Source organism: Bactrocera neohumeralis, chromosome 2 (genome assembly GCF_024586455.1).
Source record: "Bactrocera neohumeralis isolate Rockhampton chromosome 2, APGP_CSIRO_Bneo_wtdbg2-racon-allhic-juicebox.fasta_v2, whole genome shotgun sequence".
In the NCBI taxonomy this organism is placed as follows: domain Eukaryota; kingdom Metazoa; phylum Arthropoda; class Insecta; order Diptera; family Tephritidae; genus Bactrocera; species Bactrocera neohumeralis.
The window spans coordinates 73181241-73199302 of NC_065919.1; the positions used below are offsets into that span (position 1 = coordinate 73181241).

The following is an 18062-nucleotide window of genomic DNA, read 5'->3' on the forward strand; positions in this document are numbered from 1 at the left end:
AACAATATTTTTCTATTATGTTTCTCGTTCCAGTTTTGAAGCAAACATTTGTGTGAGAATTTATTTTTCTGTGCGAAAGAGTTATTTTTATTAAATTTAGCGATCGAATAAACTTAAAAATGACAAATACGGCCGTAGCTCAACATCGGCCGCTAGGATTTATCGGCTTACATACAGAGTTTACAGTAAATTTAATGAAACATATAAACATTTATTTTGTACTTACAAATAACAAATTCTCTTGTTCCCTCAGAAAGCGCTAAACGAAGCGTTCCAGAAACAAGATGCACAAATTCTGCGCGCATCCTATGAGTCGTTCGGCGCCAATACGGATCATGATAAAAAGTCGCCAATGGACCAAGCCTTTCGTGAAATGCTACTCTTCCGACTAAGTGATAACGTGGAACAGGTGGGCGCACTTGTACGTTTGTCAGTTGAGGCGGTGCGTGCAGAAATAGTTTCGGTAACTATACCCGTTGTTTTGTTGGGTGACATTTTCGATGCGGTCACGTTAGATAAATGTGAGCAAATATTTAGTTTTGTCGAAGAAATGGTTGAGGTATGGAAGGAGGACATTTTTTTCTCATCGTGCAAAAATAACATCTTGCGAATGTGCAACGACCTTTTACGTCGTTTATCGCGTGCCCAGAACACCGTATTCTGTGGACGCATTTTGCTGTTTCTATCCAAATTTTTCCCCTTTTCTGAGCGTTCGGGGTTGAACATTGTATCGGAATTCAATTTAGATAATGTTACCGAATATGGTGTTGACGGTAAAGATCTGGACGACTGTTTGGAAGATACCGTGGAAGATATTCCCATTAAAATCGATTACAATCTGTATTGTAAATTTTGGTCATTGCAAGACTTTTTCCGCAATCCAAACCAGTGCTATAGCAAAGCACAATGGAAAATGTTTCAAGCTGTAAGTAAATAAAATTTTCCTCCTCAATGTAAAATGTTCATAGTTTTTATTTTTTTCAATCAGCACGCAGGTACCGTACTAGAGGCTTTTGATAGTTTTAAGTTGGAGGAGCCACGTCTCAGTAGTGCAGCAGAAAAAAGTGACAGTGCTCTTACAGCTGCCGATTATCTGGAAAATATGAAAATGGAGCTGGTTGCTGATATGGCAGCTGAAGCAGATGATCAAAAATCGAACCAAACAGACCACATTGTTCGCCAGTCCGATCACTTTTTCGCAAAGTTTCTAACAAATCCGAAGTTACTCACTTTACAATTATCTGACTCTAATTTTCGTCGTTCGGTGCTGGTACAGTTTCTGATACTTTTTCAATATCTGCAGTTGACCGTTAAGTTTAAGACGTAAGAGGCTAATGCGGTTTAAAAAACTTAGTTGGCAGTAAAATTTTATTTGATTTCAGTGAATCGAACACACTTACCACTGCACAAACGGATTTCATTAAAGAAACCGAAGGAAAAGTATACAAATTACTCGAGGAGACGCCACCAAATGGTAAACGTTTTGCTCGCACGGTGCAACATATGTTGACGCGAGAAGAAATGTGGAACAACTGGAAAAATGATGGTTGTAAAGAGTTCCGCAAACCCGATGATGCCGAACCGGAAAATAGCATAAACAAAGATGCGGCAAGTGCCGATGCTAAACCGCCAGCTCCGAAACGTGCCAAACGCACGCTGGGCGACAGTCTGCGCGATGCGCATCGTAGTGGAAAATTTTTCTTGGGCAAGTGAGTATATTTGCATCGTAAAATAACAAATTAAATGCATTTTTCAATAATTATTACTCTCTAGTGATGTGCTAACACGCCTTTGGAATTATTCGCCCGATAATCTGCAGGCCTGCAAGAGCGAAGAGCGCAATTTTCTACCACAAGTTGAAACATTCCTTGAGAATCCGCATGAAAAGAACGATCCGTCGTTTGAATGGCGCGCCTTACGTTTACTCGCGCGACAGTCGCCACACTTTTTCACATTTTTAAACTCACCATCATACAAAATAGCAGACTATCTAGAGGGTGTACGCCGCCGTTTGGCTAAAGATCGTATAGATAATGCCAAAGCAGCTATGAATGCAAACAGCACATCTTTATTGGGTGGCAATTCATCAACTGAATCTCCTAATGCAACCGAAAACAATAGTGATCAAGGGTCTAACAATCAAGAAACCGAGGGTGAACCAGATGCGGATGGCGTTGGCGAAAATGACGGAGACGGTGATGGGGACGGAGATGCCATGCTCACCGAAGAAGATGTACAAGGTGACTTAGACAAAGCCGATGATGACCGTAATGCGCACACCAAACCGATGACAGCAACCGCGGAACAAATAGAGGAAATCGCACCGCTCATTGGTGATGACTGGAAGAAATTAGGCAAAAAGTTGGGCTACACCACCGACGAACTACTCTACTTTGAGACTGAGCATCCCGATCGCGATGGTGGCTGCATTGCTATGCTAAGCAATTGGTTTGCAGATGACGATGATGCCAGTCTCGATAACTGGGCCTACATGCTCGAGGGTTTGGAAATAAATGCGGCGGCCAAAGCAGTAAAGGCGCTTATTGACCGTCTTACGGCCAAAGAGGACAAAGTGGAGTTACTATCGGATTAAGTGTGGAGCATTGAGGTTAACTTCAGAACTCGGTTTTGATTTAGTTTATATTTTAATAATTTTCCAAAAGTCAAGTTTACAATAATAATTTATCACATGTACAGGGTGTGTATGCATACCGCTGTTTACATTAACATTAAGTAGTCATCTAAACTCTTGGCGGTCCACGCAGACAACTGGCCTCTAGTCTTAATAGCACCCGGAGGCAATTGATCAACTTTCCAGTCGGCGTTGTTAGTTCATACGAGATTAAATGTGTGTGTGTGGGTGTATTTGTGTCTACATAAGGCTTTTTTTGATTATGATTGATTTGGCGCACACCATACAATATCTATCTTTTTCTCGGCGCCTGACCCGGTTTGGGCTTATTGTGCAACATTGTGGCGCAGCGCGGAATGTGTCGCTCAGCCGCAGATTCATTGAAACGACGCATGCAATGAGGGCACTGTATGTAGTCAGGATTCTCCGAAGGTGGAGGTGGAGGCAAATCACTCAACTTACCGCCGCGTGCCAAATGCGCCTGTACCTGCTTGGCTGCGCGTATGGCTTGTATGAATTCTTCGTGTTTCTTGCGCCAATTATTCTTCTTCAAACCAGCGGTCATGCCGCTAGCAGCAGCAGCACTGGAGTATGCGGATTTGGTGCTACTTCGAGTTGGTGCTTTCTTGAGATACTTTTCGGCGTCAGTGCCGCGTAAACGATGTCGCGCCGCATCGAAAATTTTGCGTTTAGTATGTGCCATTTTCTCGCATACAACCTCGTGCTTGGCAATTCGGTCCATATTGAAATGGCGATTACAGTAGCGGCAGACACCCATATTTCCTGAGTCCACATCAGCGTTGGGCGGCATTCTGTTGGTCTGTAGAAAAGAAAACACATGCTCAGTTGGCAAATTGAAAGCATGAAGACGTTTATCCGCACAACTTACATTAGAAGCCATATTTCCCGATGTTCTTCGTGGCGGTGTCTAAAAGTCAGTTAAGAAAAATATATTTATAACGGAGAATTTTTTTGAAAATAATGAATGAAACATCGATGTGTGAAAATTCAAAGTTGATGCATTAGCAGCTTCAAAAATACAAAAATAAATGTTGCCTACCTTCATTGAAACTACTGCAGTACGTTTGATAGTTTTGGTCGCGGAGCTGGTCCTAGGCGCTGGTGTTACACGCGTCGCAGGTGTCGGTGTAGGATTTGCTGGACGCTTAGTAACCTGTGTCGGCGTCACTGGCGATGGCGTTTTCTTAGTCACAACGGGATTTAGTTTGAGACTGTTCGACGATTTCGCGCGTCCCAAAACATCGTTGTTGTTGTTGCGGTCATCGGCCGAGTGCAAGCCCAAACTAAGTGACGACATTTCCTTAGTCAACGTATCGGTGTTGCCGTTCTGTAGCCGTTTCGGTGGATTTCGCACGTGCGTTGAACCAGTGGATGCATTGGTCGTACCACGCATGCGAACCGACGTTGTATTGCCATTTTTCGTTTGGTGTAGATTGTGTACAGCGCCACCGGTTTGACGCAAAACAGGCGACGTGCCTTTTGCCGTTGAGGTGATTGGCTTAAGTGGATTCGCGCGATCAATCCCAGCGCCGCGACGACGCTCATCGAACATTTGACGCACCTACGACGGGCACGCAAATAAGTGAGCAACGCCAAGCAAATATATTTTCAAGTACATGTCAGTTCGTTATGATTGCTTACCTTGCCATTCGTGATGCGTTTGGTGTCTACAACCTCCTCCAAATTGCTGGCGCTCTCACCATCAGTCATCTCCAGCCGTCGTTGTTCACGCTCCTGTTGCTGTTTCTGTTGAAAACGCATCTGCAAAAATATGAAGTCAAAACAAAATTGACAATTTTCCAATTAAACAAAAATATATTGAAATTATTCAACAACTTCTGCCGGCCGTCTATAAGCGTAATTGGTTTTCACACTAAACGACATTGAAATTGTGCAGAGAGAGCACCCTAATCGATTTTGGCGAAACTCACATCGAACGTTGAGTTCAAATCGGCAGGTGGCAAATGGCTAAGCGCCTCAACTAATCTACGTCCCGCCCATGATTCGCTCAACTTGACCGGTGGTATGATTTGATCGTGTAACAACTCATTATTTGGACTCATCATCGTCATATTGTGGTTGTTTCAAGAGACAATCCTCCAGCTTTACAGTAAGTAAGGCAAATGACTAGAGCACTAAGTGTTCGCCTATACTCTACTTCTATATAATATACTAGGGCTGTGCGCGTTTGAATGGAACTGCCGCTTTGTATGAGTACCATGTCCTTCCGCTGATGGACAAAACAACACTAAAACATGTGGACAACGGAGTAAATTACTGTCTCTCACTGCCAAATGAAAAAGCGAAAACATTTACGCCACTAAACTCATTATTCACACGTTATTTGGTCAGCAACAAGCCATTTGGCTCCCCACTCACCCTCAGTGGCGGTCCTCCTTCGTAGAAATATGTAGTAATTAACAACAACAAATTGTATAAAAATAACAAGCAAAGCAAAAAAAGCAAATCAGGCAATGCATACATTACACGTGTCACACAAACGCGCACACATATGTACATATGTATGTTGGCATGCACGGCTAAGTACTTACATTACCGCCGAACTTGCGTTCCTTGAGCGCGGCAAGGAAACGCATCAGCGAAATTGTCAAGCTCTGCGTTTCCGTTTTGCCGACACTAACACCACTCACTCATGCCACACCAAAATATGCATCAATACAATAACAACAACAATGACAACAGCACTTGAGTATGTTTAAGACAATTAACGGTAAGCGAATCAAGTTTTTATTTATTTTATTTTATATTTTCCTCTTTGTAAATAATTTTTTTCTTCGTTTGCTGGAACACAAAATTATCCATACGAGTGCTCCTCAAAGCAGTTGTGGCCTTCAAGGAATCGAACATTAGCCCGCCGCAATCAATTGATGTACATTCTTATAAGCACTTAAGTGTGTGTGTACATGCATGTGCGTGTATGTGCACGTAGTACCTCGACCTTCTGCCAATCGATAAAAGGCTTTGTGACGTTTTGAAGAAAGCTATTTAGCGTATGAAAATTGGAAATCTAAACACAAAAGCACTACACTTATCCCTACATATGCACCTACTTAAGCGTCTGTATTGTGCTTGTGCATACTTAACGTGTACTTGTTCCGGCCAGCGATGTCAATTGAAAATACACGCATACACACACTTGTATGTGTGTATATGCAATAATATTTATGGTAGATATGTACGTTGTCATGGTTGGGCGTTGTATGTGGCCCACTCTAATGAGTCCCACGTTGTCAGTGGCGCGCTTAGCATACACACATACTTACATACATATGTATCTATGTATATTCAACTGCATTCAAACGTGCTGTGTAGAATGAAAGACATTTCGTTGTTTGATTTGTTGTATGTTTATTTTTCTATTAAATCCCAAAATAGAAACTTAATTTAATTAAAAAATTCAATTTTTCAAATCGATTGTAGAATAAGTTTTAAACTCTTTAAGTGAGTAAAAATTTTAAGAACTAAGATCTTCGAAAGTCTTGCGAAAATATTTTCGCTAACAAAGCTTGTCAAAACTTACGCTGAATATTTGTTATTCCTACTGTGTAAATGAATATTTATCTGTGGATTTTAGAGAAAAACATTTTATTTCACTTTTACTATTACAATAGTATACAAATGAATTGAGGTAATGGTTGAAGCACTAGTCAAAATTTTGAGTTTTGAAAAAATTACTAGTTTCAAAAAAAGTAATTTTTTGTGAAAAAACTTACACTTGAGAGAGGCCAATAATCGAAATTATTTTCAACAAGAAAGGAAGAGCTAAGTTCGGGTATAACCGAACATTTCATACTCTTGCAACTTCCAAGGCGTAAAGCCAGGGAAGTAACTTCAGTTACATAAGGGCTGTTAGTTATATGGGGTCTAAGACGGGTTTCCATCGAATTTATTCATTCTAAGACAAATATGCAAAGTTATAAGAAAAACACCTTCTCTCAATTTGATTAAGATAACTCACATGTTGGCCGATATATGTGGTATAAAGTCATCCTGAGGTTTGAAAATATTTATATTAGGTATATGGGACTAACACCCAGATATACTATTATCAGGTTAGGAATCTCTCCAAATTTCAATAATTCACACATTGACCGATATTTTCAGTAAAAAGTCAACCATGGGCTCTGGGTTCCACATGTTCGGTGCCCCAGGGCTTTAACAGTTTTTGTTAGATTTAGAATATTTTTTGTCATAAGGTGGCTTACTCTAAACGCATTCTTCGCGCAAACTTTTATCCCGTTATATTAATTGCTTCTTGGAACTTAAAATTGGGTTATGCGGGAAGTAGGCGTGGCTGTAGTCCGATTTCGATTTCCGATTGTAATATAAAAGTGCCATAGGAATACCACGTACCAAATTTAGTCGAAATCGGTCGGTTGGGTCCCGAGTTATGGGATTTCACAAAAAAGTGGGCGGTGCCACGCCCATCGTCCAATTTTCACACCGGCTCCCATAAAGCCTTCTCATACCACCTCCGAAGAAAGTGTTCAGAGCGAGTCACTGAGTCGATCATATAACTGCTATACAAACTGACCGATCAATGTTCTTGTTATTTTTGGTATTTGCTTCGGTTTATTTGCATCTTTACAACAAAAAACGTCAGTTTTCCGTTGTAAACATTTTGATTAATCATTCTATCTATTAAATTATTAGTTTTTATTTTATAATCATAGTTAAAGAGTTTGTATTCTTTTGTCCGCACCATATTTTCCACGATCCCCCATACATTTTTTTTTATTATTTCATTCAAAGTTTAAATCCTCTTCGGCTAATCAAAGCATTATCTTACAACTGTCAAATGTGGAACAAAAAGAAAAATTATTTTTTTCACCTTTGCCTTGGTCCTATTTCGGTGCAAATAGTTTCCTACAGGACCACTCATAACCGTAATTAATTGTGACGCTGCGCTTAATTGGACCCTTGTTGACCAAATACTCGTCTATGCACACAAGTTTGTAACGGAGTTGGTTCTCCCTTGTAAGGGCAAGGGAATTTTTTTTGGACGACTTTATTTGTTTTGTTCTTGTAATGACTTTGCCATTCACAACTTGTATCAACCAATTATTGAATTTGTATGTCTGACACTGATGCGTATAGATATTAATAACTTCAATAAGCCATTCATTTTTAATAAGAACTTGACCTTGAGTAATATATGTATGTATATTCATTATGCCCAATATAGGGGTGTAATACCATTATATTGTTGAAAGTACTAGAACATGCTGGTTTATTGTAGTAGCGTTTAATTTTCCAATCAATTGATAATGTGTCTGTATGTACATTCAATGCTTAATTTATCGAATACGGCGGTCGTTGCGCTAGGATCAAACTAAACAACAGATATTCGGGAAAGTGGGTTTGCTCGTGCATTATTGAGAGATATAAGGTTTAGTAAATATAAATCCATTATTTTTGCAAGAAGTTAAAGGTTTTATTTAGCATAGTTAGCCGATATATTTGCAACGTTTTGTTCGACAATTTCTTGACATTTTGAATATAATTTAATAGTGATAATGACTCTAAAAATGGCTCTCATAGAAACCCTCCTTCCCTTTGCCAAAAAAATGAAACAGTTGATATCGCTTGAGTGGCATTTTTCACCAACAAAATCATTCGCTATAGAGAGGACATGTACTAATCATTTGGCGCTAGGTCCGGACTATAATGTGGATGCATAAAAACGTCGCTTTCAAGCTCCCGGAGTTCCCGGCGAGTCATTATCGATGTGTGTGACCACATAGCAAAACCTGCCCGACTGTCAATCCCTACTTGGCCACCGTTTGCTTACCGCGATTCGACCTCAGCAATTTACGCTTGACGTCATCGTAAGGGATCGTATGGGGATGAGCGCAATATTCGTTTGGTTCATGAAGCCCAATTGCATCCCAAAAAATTTACCGTTTGTTGCGGATTGCGGTATGACGGCAACATCGGACCTTGTGTCTTTCGAAATAAGACAGAACACGTTGTTGATCTACTTTTTTTGCCCGGAATTTGATCTAATCGACGCGGACGATCTCTACTTCCGACAAGGCGGTGCGCTGCCTCATGTTTCACGCCCAAATGTAAACACATTGCGTGCAAAGTTTGGCGATTGATTAGTTTCAAAAAATTGTCCAGTCAAATGGCCGTCAAGGTCATGCGACTTAACGCGCCTACATTTTCTCTAGTGTATGTTAAATCAGAGATTTACGCCAATCAACCAGCAACGAAGAGCACGAAGACGACATTCAGCGCACTATAGCCGAAATACCAGCCAAAATGCTGCACCAGGTCATCGAAAATTGGTGTAAACGGGTAGAGATATGCTAACAGAGCCGTGGTGACCATAAATCTTCCACAGGATCTTTCTCACGAAAACTCGTAACGCCGACTCATCAGATGTTGTCATCGCCCATGCCTCTGCACCATTTAGCAGGACTGGGATGATGAGTGATTTGTAGAATTTGGTCTTTGTTCGTCGAGAGAGGACTTTACTTCTCAATTGCCTACTCAGTCCGAAGTAGCACTTGTTGGCAAGAGTTATTCTGCGTTGGATTTCAATGCTGACGTTGTTGTTGGTGTTAATGTTGGTTCCAAGATAGACGAAATTATCTACGGCTTCGAAGTTATGGCTGTCAACAGTGACGTAGGAGCCAAGTCGCGAGTGCGACGACTGTTTGATGACAGGAGATATTTCGTATTATAGGTGGAATAACATCAACAAATTCTCTCTCAAAAATTCTCAATTTCCTCAACGATGAAAACTATTTTAAATTCTGTATAAACAATTATTAATAAAAGTTTACCATAGTCACAATAACAATTGGGTTAAAGAATTCGATCACAGTAATCACTCGGTTGATTTGACTCAATTGGTGTATTTTAACCTCAACTTCTATTTGAGTTAGGCAACTCATTAATAAGCGGCACTGCTGCACACCTACAAGTGTTTTGCGACCGTGCAAGGTTGTCTGTGCCTCATATCCGCAAATACAAACATATGTACATACATGTGACGGTTATAACTTAATCCGCTACAGTTAAACATATGTGTGTATGCATATAAGTTACCTTTGTCCATTTAAGGAAAACCTCACAGCCAGCCTGTTATCTTACCATTAGCAGCACTGTCTAGGAAAATATGTATATAAGTATGAATGTATGTATATCTTGTCATCAGCTGTTGCAAATCTGTGTAGGTCTACCGAGATTTTCCGAAAAAGGCATAATTTTAATTAAATGCGAGCGTGATTCATCGCCACAATGAACTCATAAAGTGAGCAACTAGACAACAACAACAACAACAACGATTTCAAAGCTTAACGGCTTTAAGTTGAAATTTTGAATAGCGCAAATACTGCTCCTATAAACATACATATATATGTGTATGTAAGTGCATATACATATGTATATAGCAAGTAAATAGACAAGTGTGCGCCGCCCAACTAAGATGCTGGAAATTGCAAAACAAATCAAATTAGGTAATAACTCTAAAGATAGCTTAATAATTGTCAAAGCAAACAAAGTGGCAAATGCATAAATCTAAGCGAATGCTAAAAACCCCATTTAGTAAATATGTACATATGTATATATAAAATGTATGTATGTATATAGGCAACGTTTCTATCGAACACCCACTGAATGAGCAATGCTTTACAGTATTTTGTTCAAATAGTTGGTTAATAACCTCAAAATGTAACATCAATTGAGTTGTATATGTATATATATATATATATATGTAGGTGCATATGTTTATTACTAAAAAAAAAATATTCTTAAAAAAATAAAAAATATTTCTTAAAAAAACGGTCGATTAATTTGCATGACAACTACATACATACATATATGCTATAGTTGTCCGATATGAACAATTTATTCCGAGCGTACAACATTTCCTTAGACAATAGCCCATGCCATATTAGGTGAAGATATCTCATCGAATGGCCGTGGAGTTTTTATGACCGCTATATGCTATAATGGTTCGATATCGGTGGTTCAGACAAATGAGCAACTTCTTGAAGAGAAAATGTCGTGCGCAAAATTTTAGTTTGATATCTCAAAAGACACTGAGCGACTAGTTCACGTATATACATACAGATAGACGGATTTAACTAAATCCACTTAGCTCTTCACGCCGAGCATTTATTTCGTGGACTGAGTCGATTAAAAAAAATTTGTTGAACCAATCGTTACAATTCTTCAAAAACTTTCAAAATACATAGGCTCCTTCTGCGTCGATGCAGTGCTGCGATTTCCAAGCATTGAAGGCGTCACGGAAGACATTGTCCGGAATATCTTTGAGAGCCGAGGTTCATGCTGCTTGAATCCCCTCTGTCGTCTCAAAATGCTTGCCTTTCATCTGCTTTTTCAGGCAAAGAAACAAAAAATAGTCCGTGGGGACCACATCTGGACTGTAGGGCGGCTGGGGAAGCATTGGGATGCCGGCCTTAGTTTACCTAACCACAAGAAAGGCGGTGTGCAATGGTCGTCAGTGACACCAACACAATGTCATGAACCACAGATTTTGATAAATTTAACATCTGGGCAATTAAACGAATACTTAGTCGACGGTCTGAGTTCAAAACTTTGCACACACGAGTCACATTGTCGGCGCGGATGCTCCGAAGTACCGTCGCGGCGGAAGATAATCAGTCCTATTACTTACCGAAAAAAAACCTCTAATCTCACATCGCATTATGTCAGAGAATGTCCTTGGAAGCAGGGAGGCAGTGGACATAGCGGCTGCATAAATACTGAGTTCCAGGTCACAAAGGAATTCTGGAAAACGAAATAGCTGTTGAACCAAAAAGAGCCAAAAGTGCCATCCGTCTTGCTACTGAACACGTACAGAAAATACGAAAATCACAAAAAATTTCCGAAAGGACTGACAGACGGATCAGGGCAAGATGGAATGACTTAAAGACATGCAGGATCGTCAAGATCATGTACAAGAGCCGCTTCGGAAAACTCGCCTGCTTCTTATTCACACGATATCGAAAGTACTGCCGGACGGCTGTTGGCCTTTTGAAACGTATGGGCATAAGTAACAACAATACATACATGCAGAAAGTGCAGATGAGAGACACGCTGGATCACCTTATATGACTCTCTCCAGCCTTATCTAGAATGCGTCTTAAATATCTAGAAGCTTAACAGTTCAAGGGACTAGCTGAAGTATCAAATTTAGATATCAAGTCGCTCCTAAAGTTCGCAAAAAGCGTTGACGAATACTTCACCTCAAATTAAGCAGAAGCTCCATCTGGCACTACTAAGGAACAATAGGTCTGTGTATGGCGTGACAACCGGCCAGTATAACCTAACCGTGTTCAGAAAACAGCAAACAAAAAAATTAAGCGAAGCGGGAATTTTAGAATAACCACTGACAAATTGGTTCTATGTAGATTGACCTTCATATGCATTCAATCTCACCTGATAGATCGAGAATTTACTGCCTTGATCAGTTTGAATATTATGTAAAGGTTTAAAGTTTCAGCGGGCCCTTTTATATATGTTCATTATTTTGTCTTTGTGAAGACCGGAAGCCCTCTGGGGTCTGTTCGTCTTTTTGTACAGTTTTTGGGAAATTGATCCTGATAACGGTCCTCTATAGCATATAGCTCTCATACAAACTGATATAATCAAAACCAAGATATTGTAGGGAAGCGTTTTTTATTTCACACGGTATATTCACGAATAATAATGGCATATAATATCAAAGTTAGGGAGTTCAAGTTACAATGGATCCAGAAACACATTGGACCTCGGTAAATAGTTCTATTAAGAAACAATCTACTTAGAATATATGTACTTCGGCAATGTTATAGACGAAAATCTTCTTTTCTATCCACGCTTATCTTTCCTCATTTTAACTCAATTAAAATTTGGGTTGATGCTTTGTATTTTAGGTAGATATTAAATGACATTTATGTGATTAAATACACTGACATCTTACAAGCTACCTTGCGATCCTGAAATTTGCATTAAAAGTGGTCTGAAAGCTAAGTGTGGAATAATACACTATTGTAGCCTGAGCTACTTATAGGAAAGATTCCAGGGGAAAGTACTTCAGAGCCAGAAATCTTGGTAAAATGATATTTTTGTCTTTCTATACAAAAAATATATTGAAATTTATATGTATTTGCCGCAACAATATTAATACTGGGAATAGGCTTCCTTCCACCGAATTCCACCGCTGTGAAATATATTGCGCAAACGGTCGTTTTATTTGAAATTGATACCCTTAATAAATATGTATTATTTTCTCACTTTGTTCGCGAGCCGCATCGCAGCTTGTGAGACTTGCATAAGCGTTTTCACGACCCTGCCACTTTCGTCGCTCATTTAAATGCGTTTATGTCAACAAAAGCGATTTTACATAATTTTCAGAGCTTATAAGTACATTAGCAGCCAGATTAATATATACTAATTTATGCAAATGCATGCATGTAAGTGTGCATGTGTGCGTGCTAAGACAGCAATAAGAACAGCGAACACTCACCTGCATCTGAGCCAGCCTTGAGTTGGCTGCTGCGACACCTTGTGACGCCATCGCCAAATATGATTTGCTCCGGCCAACAAAAAAAAACACAAAAAAGCGGTTACGGAGACGAAAACGAAGCTACTGCGCGCAACGGCAACGGCAACGGCGACAAACCAAAACAATGAGGCGATGCTAATTTGTTATTGCCGACGGTGCTGCTGTCAATTTAATACTTGTTTTCTATTATTTAAATTTTTTTTTTTTTTTTACTTTTTTTTGTTGGTTATTCGGCGTTGTTGCGGTGCGCGCGTGCGGAAGGCAGCACCAACTGTTGCCAGCGCCTCGGCAGCGCTTTAAAGGAAGCGTGTGGGCTAGCTAAGTTCGCAGCAGCAGCGTCTGTCGCCTCGTTTGTTGGCAGCGGCGTGTGTAACTTGTTTGCCGCGAGCGCAAGCGTCTCACAGCTGTTTGACTGCTGATGATTTAAACGCAAACGCAATCAATTGTTGGCGGTAGACGGTGGCAGGCGCGCTGGTGACGTGTCGCCGAGTGATTCACGCGTTTTAACAGACACGCTGATTGGAGTAAAGCGCTTGTTATTGTTGTTATTGTTTCAAAACTATTATGGTTCTTTGCACTGCTGTCAAACGATCTGTGTGCGATTATGAAGCGTTTATTTGCTGTCTGTCGCTTACTAAATGTTGTTGCTGAGGCTTTCGGGTGTTGCAATGCTTCTTCCAATTCAATATCGCTGTCGCTGGTAATAACTGTTATTAAGTTGTTTCTTTTTGAATATTTCCCGTTCAGCGCGCTTGAAATAGGTACTATTCGAGGTGGCGGTAATATATTATCTTAAACTCGAGGTTATGTTGGATTCGCACACTTCAATTTTTTATTTTTTTTTTAATATTTTTCTTAAGGCAATTTTCTTCAGCGTTGTTAGTCGCAATAATGTTTGGGTTTATGTCATCTAATCGTCTTTCTATACAAAAAATATATTTTGAACTTCAAGTTGATCTGTTGGTCATCAAATTCTATAAGAAAATTAGAAAAGAAAAATAGATTTAATTAAATTACATTGACAAAATTAATTTTCGCCCAAAAAGGGCGAGGAAACAGCAAAAAGCTCCGGTTAAGGCAACTTATGGCACAATTTCCGAATTAGTCATTAAGTTGTTAATTGTTGTTGTTTTTGTGGTAGTTACGTGCACGGCGCCCACGCACAAGTAACTCAAAATTACGTACAATTTCAACTGAGGTGCCATATATGTACATATGTACGTATGTATGTATGTACATAGAGTTGTAATTCAATTTATAATTCACGGCCACTTGCCCAAAATTGGGTGAAGCTACAACAACAGCGAACACACAGTAATGCTCGTAAGCCCCTGAGTTCCTGAGTTATTACATATTCTTCCGTTCTCCAACTGACGCGCTTGCATATGCTCATTATACCCACTTTTCATACTATACTTACATCTGTTTACTCACAAGAAAATTTGTATAATTTTTCCTGTTTTGCAAATATATTTTAATTATTATTTTTTTTTTATTTTTTTTTTTATTTTTTGAATAATTTACACGTCAAAACGTCGTAGTAACACTTAAATAGAAATTGATGGAGTAAAAAGTAATAACAATTAATCGAAAACGTATGATAAATCTTTTATTGCCAGTTTTCGGTTTGTAGTGTTGCTCACATAAAAAATTATGCTGATAAAAATGTGGTAAGTTTTTTATTAAGTGAATACATTAATGTCTTCGAATGCTTATGAATATTTATAAGTGTGCACCGTGGGCTTGAGAACGTTTCGTACAAGTCAGAAAATTTGATGTTACGTAATGAATTTTTCGAGGTTGTTCCTTGACTCTGTTATTCCATTACTCTGGAAGCTTCATAAAATGTTAAGATGATGATGGTATGATCATGATAATGGCGTCATACATGGCTAATTTAGAAAGCAGGCGATTCATAAAAACAGAAATAGTGTAATAATCAATTTGGACTCTTCGGTACAGCTCCTATTTATGTAAATTGTAATAGCTAGGTGGAAGAAGATTTAATAGAGATCGAGAAACTTGCATTGGTAATGGTAAATTGAGGCAACAACTGAAGTAAAAACGAAAGATGATGAAGAATATATACTGAAGGAGTCGAGAAAACAAACAGACCTAAACTTTTGGTTTGAGATCAAAGAAACCATTGCATGTTGGTAAACTGAAATTATTGTGCTGACCATAGAATCTAGATGAAAACACTTTATGGATTAAAAGACATCAAGAAAAGTCACTCGGTTTCAAGGTACATATACATATACTTTCCGATCAAAAATCAGTAATCAAGATTTATTGTAACAACAAAAGTCTTTCATATTTCAGCGCTAAAACGCGATCATTTGCTCCTGCACATAATAATTTGTTTTCATTGAGATATAAAATTCATAAGAAATAAAAAATGTTCCCAAAAATAATCAAACTTTAAAATATCCGGTTGGGTTTACGAAATTTTAAGCATTCACCTTTTTCAACCAGATAACGAATTTTTCGTAAGTTTTGAGTTTTATTTTTATATGTCATATATTTTATTGGGGAAACCCAAACATAGAATACCCGAAAATAACTGAATGGTATTTCTTTTTAATGAAACAGACAAGAGAATTGAGGGCCAACGCTATTTGGAGATCAGAAGTGACATATTTTCCTGATTTTTTTCTTTTAGTAAATTTCATATAAATAATGATGCGAGGTGCGAAAAACATTGGACAGCTTATGTCTAGTGCCTTAAATGAGGTATAGATATGTATATTACTTATAGAATTGAGATTAAGTGAAAACAAGAGCTAAATAGCGGTTCAATGACTTCATTCTGATAAAATTTGATAGAAATAGCTGGTGTGATCCAATGACAATAACTTGAATACGATTATTTTGAAACTTGGGTCTATACATATATGAAAACTTCTCTATTACACAGGGATGGAGTACCAGGTGATAATCTAGAAACACACAATTTAATAAATATTTTAAAATCTTTCAGGTTTATAAGGAAGCACAAAACATTTCAGACACAATGCGATTTAATAACTATTCTCTATTTTATATCTCGTTTTGTCAGCCTTTCACCGCCCACTGTTGCTTTGCTTCTTCCTTTTCTACATTGACTCGACAGTGTTGACGTAATTGCAGAAAAATGCTTTGCTGCCGCTGGCATTCCCTGCAGGGTTCGGATTGTAATACATTATTTTATGCAGATTATTCCTGTTTCTTTTCCTGCTCAGTTACACACACACGCACACACAAACATATTTACGTTGGCAAACGTGCTTGTGTGTCCTGCAAGGTGTGGTTTGAGGCTCGTCACCTAGTGGTCAAAGTCTTACATTTGTATTGTTTTCATTTGGCGACGCATGGCGGAAGACCTCGACAGCACCTTTAGCGGCCAAAGCGTTCTCACAACTATCGCATATACACCGAGGTGCGGTTTTATAACTACTTAGATGAGTTTATTGACTTGAACGCACGCTTAGGGACACTGACATACAAACATATTCAACTATATTGTATTGGAATGTATATATGTAAATGCAACGCTTGCCGGCATTACACACAGGACGTGACCGCATTCGTGGGGATTGCCTGTGTTGTGTGCGCCTATTTTGTTTTCACAACACTGATAGCTTCGCGGTTTTTCTGCTTTGTTGTGACGCTGCCGACAGCCAAGCACTAAACACAATACTAATTTGCAACTAAAAACGTGAAAAAAAACGCGAGCAAAACACGCTCCTTCGCCACCACATGCTGCCCACGTACGAAGGCAGTTAATGTTTGTATGAATGTGTGAATCTACATGTGTGTGTGTGTGCGCGTTGAAAGCGGTTACGTGTCCTCCAGTCAAGTAGCCGGTATTCGAAGGTGTTTGAGGAGGTGTGATGGCATTCCAACAACTTTCGAAAGCAGTTAGTGGATAAGCATAGATATATGAATGTATGTGTATGCATACATTTCTTATAGACAGTTCGTTTATACTTTCCAACTCGAAAACCGCAGCAACAACAATAATCAAGGCAAAAATTATAACAATTGCAGATGATTTGAACAAACAAGCGAGGCAAACGCGCGACTTAGCGTGAACGCAAGCATTCCGAAAATTATAATAATCTCGCGCAACAACAACAATAAAGTAAATATTGCGAATTTTGAAAAAGAGCATAACATAACTCACCATATGTATGACCGTTGTTGCCTGTTGTCTGTTGTCTTCTTTGTGCCTTTCAAATATTTCGCCGTTCCTTTGCCGCTCTTCAATATTTTTTTTAATTTTTTTTAAATTATTTCTTGTTTATTGTCTGAGTATTATTAAGTAGTTACTTTGTTGCTTTGAATCTAGCCACGTTTATCATTCATTTATTTATTTATTTATTTATTTTTGTGCTTTATTGCTATTGTTTGTTGTTATTCGTTATGTTGTAGCTGACCAACGCAGCGCGACGCGTCTCATACACGTTACCAAAGTATGAAATTCCAACTGTGAAACTGCAGCAAAACACTCTACTGTTTGCTTAGAAGTTTGTACGAAGACTGTCGAGAGCAATGCTTGCGAAAAGTTTTCTAACCGATTTTACACAGCTCGAACGCTCCACAGCAGAGCCGGCGGCCACGAGCAGCTCCCGCTCCGCACTCACACACACACACAAATAATTCTGTACGTAAGTGAAGCGGCAGCGTCACTGCACCGGTCGCCAAAGCTAGCTGCGCCAACTGCCAGCTGAACTGGCTTCAAGCAAACACTTAGCAACTTTGCTTGCTCACAGACTCGACGTTCGACTCACATCGCGTGAGTGTGGGCTTACCCCACAGCGCTGGGATGGATGGACGATACATCTACAAAAAAATTTTGTATTTTTTTTTTTGAATTAGTGAGTT

The 18062-nt window shown here is 39.1% G+C and overlaps 2 protein-coding genes across 4 annotated transcripts; one reads left to right on the top strand and one right to left on the bottom strand.

Moving 5' to 3' along the window:
• Nucleotides 1–41: 41 nt before the first annotated feature.
• Nucleotides 42–2733, top strand: LOC126767708 (THO complex subunit 1). Its single transcript, XM_050485257.1, has 5 exons — nucleotides 42–185; nucleotides 254–925; nucleotides 989–1323; nucleotides 1383–1709; nucleotides 1774–2733. The coding sequence occupies exons 1-5, from the start codon at nucleotides 120–122 to the stop codon at nucleotides 2591–2593; spliced, it is 2220 nt and encodes a 739-aa protein (XP_050341214.1). The 5' UTR covers nucleotides 42–119; the 3' UTR covers nucleotides 2594–2733.
• Nucleotides 2623–17735, bottom strand: LOC126767760 (uncharacterized). Of its 3 annotated transcripts, XM_050485385.1 has the most exons (6): nucleotides 17362–17735; nucleotides 13158–14170; nucleotides 4295–4414; nucleotides 3693–4214; nucleotides 3522–3560; nucleotides 2623–3452 (listed from the first exon to the last, which is right to left on the bottom strand). In XM_050485385.1, the coding sequence occupies exons 2-6, from the start codon at nucleotides 13206–13208 to the stop codon at nucleotides 2925–2927; spliced, it is 1260 nt and encodes a 419-aa protein (XP_050341342.1). In that variant the 5' UTR covers nucleotides 13209–14170; nucleotides 17362–17735; the 3' UTR covers nucleotides 2623–2924. The 3 variants fall into 3 exon arrangements, with proteins under 3 accessions (XP_050341342.1, XP_050341350.1, XP_050341333.1); XM_050485393.1 differs by lacking the exons at nucleotides 13158–14170; nucleotides 17362–17735 and adding an exon at nucleotides 5206–5903; XM_050485376.1 differs by lacking the exons at nucleotides 13158–14170; nucleotides 17362–17735 and adding an exon at nucleotides 4585–4913.
• Between the last annotated feature and the right edge of the window lie 327 nt (nucleotides 17736–18062).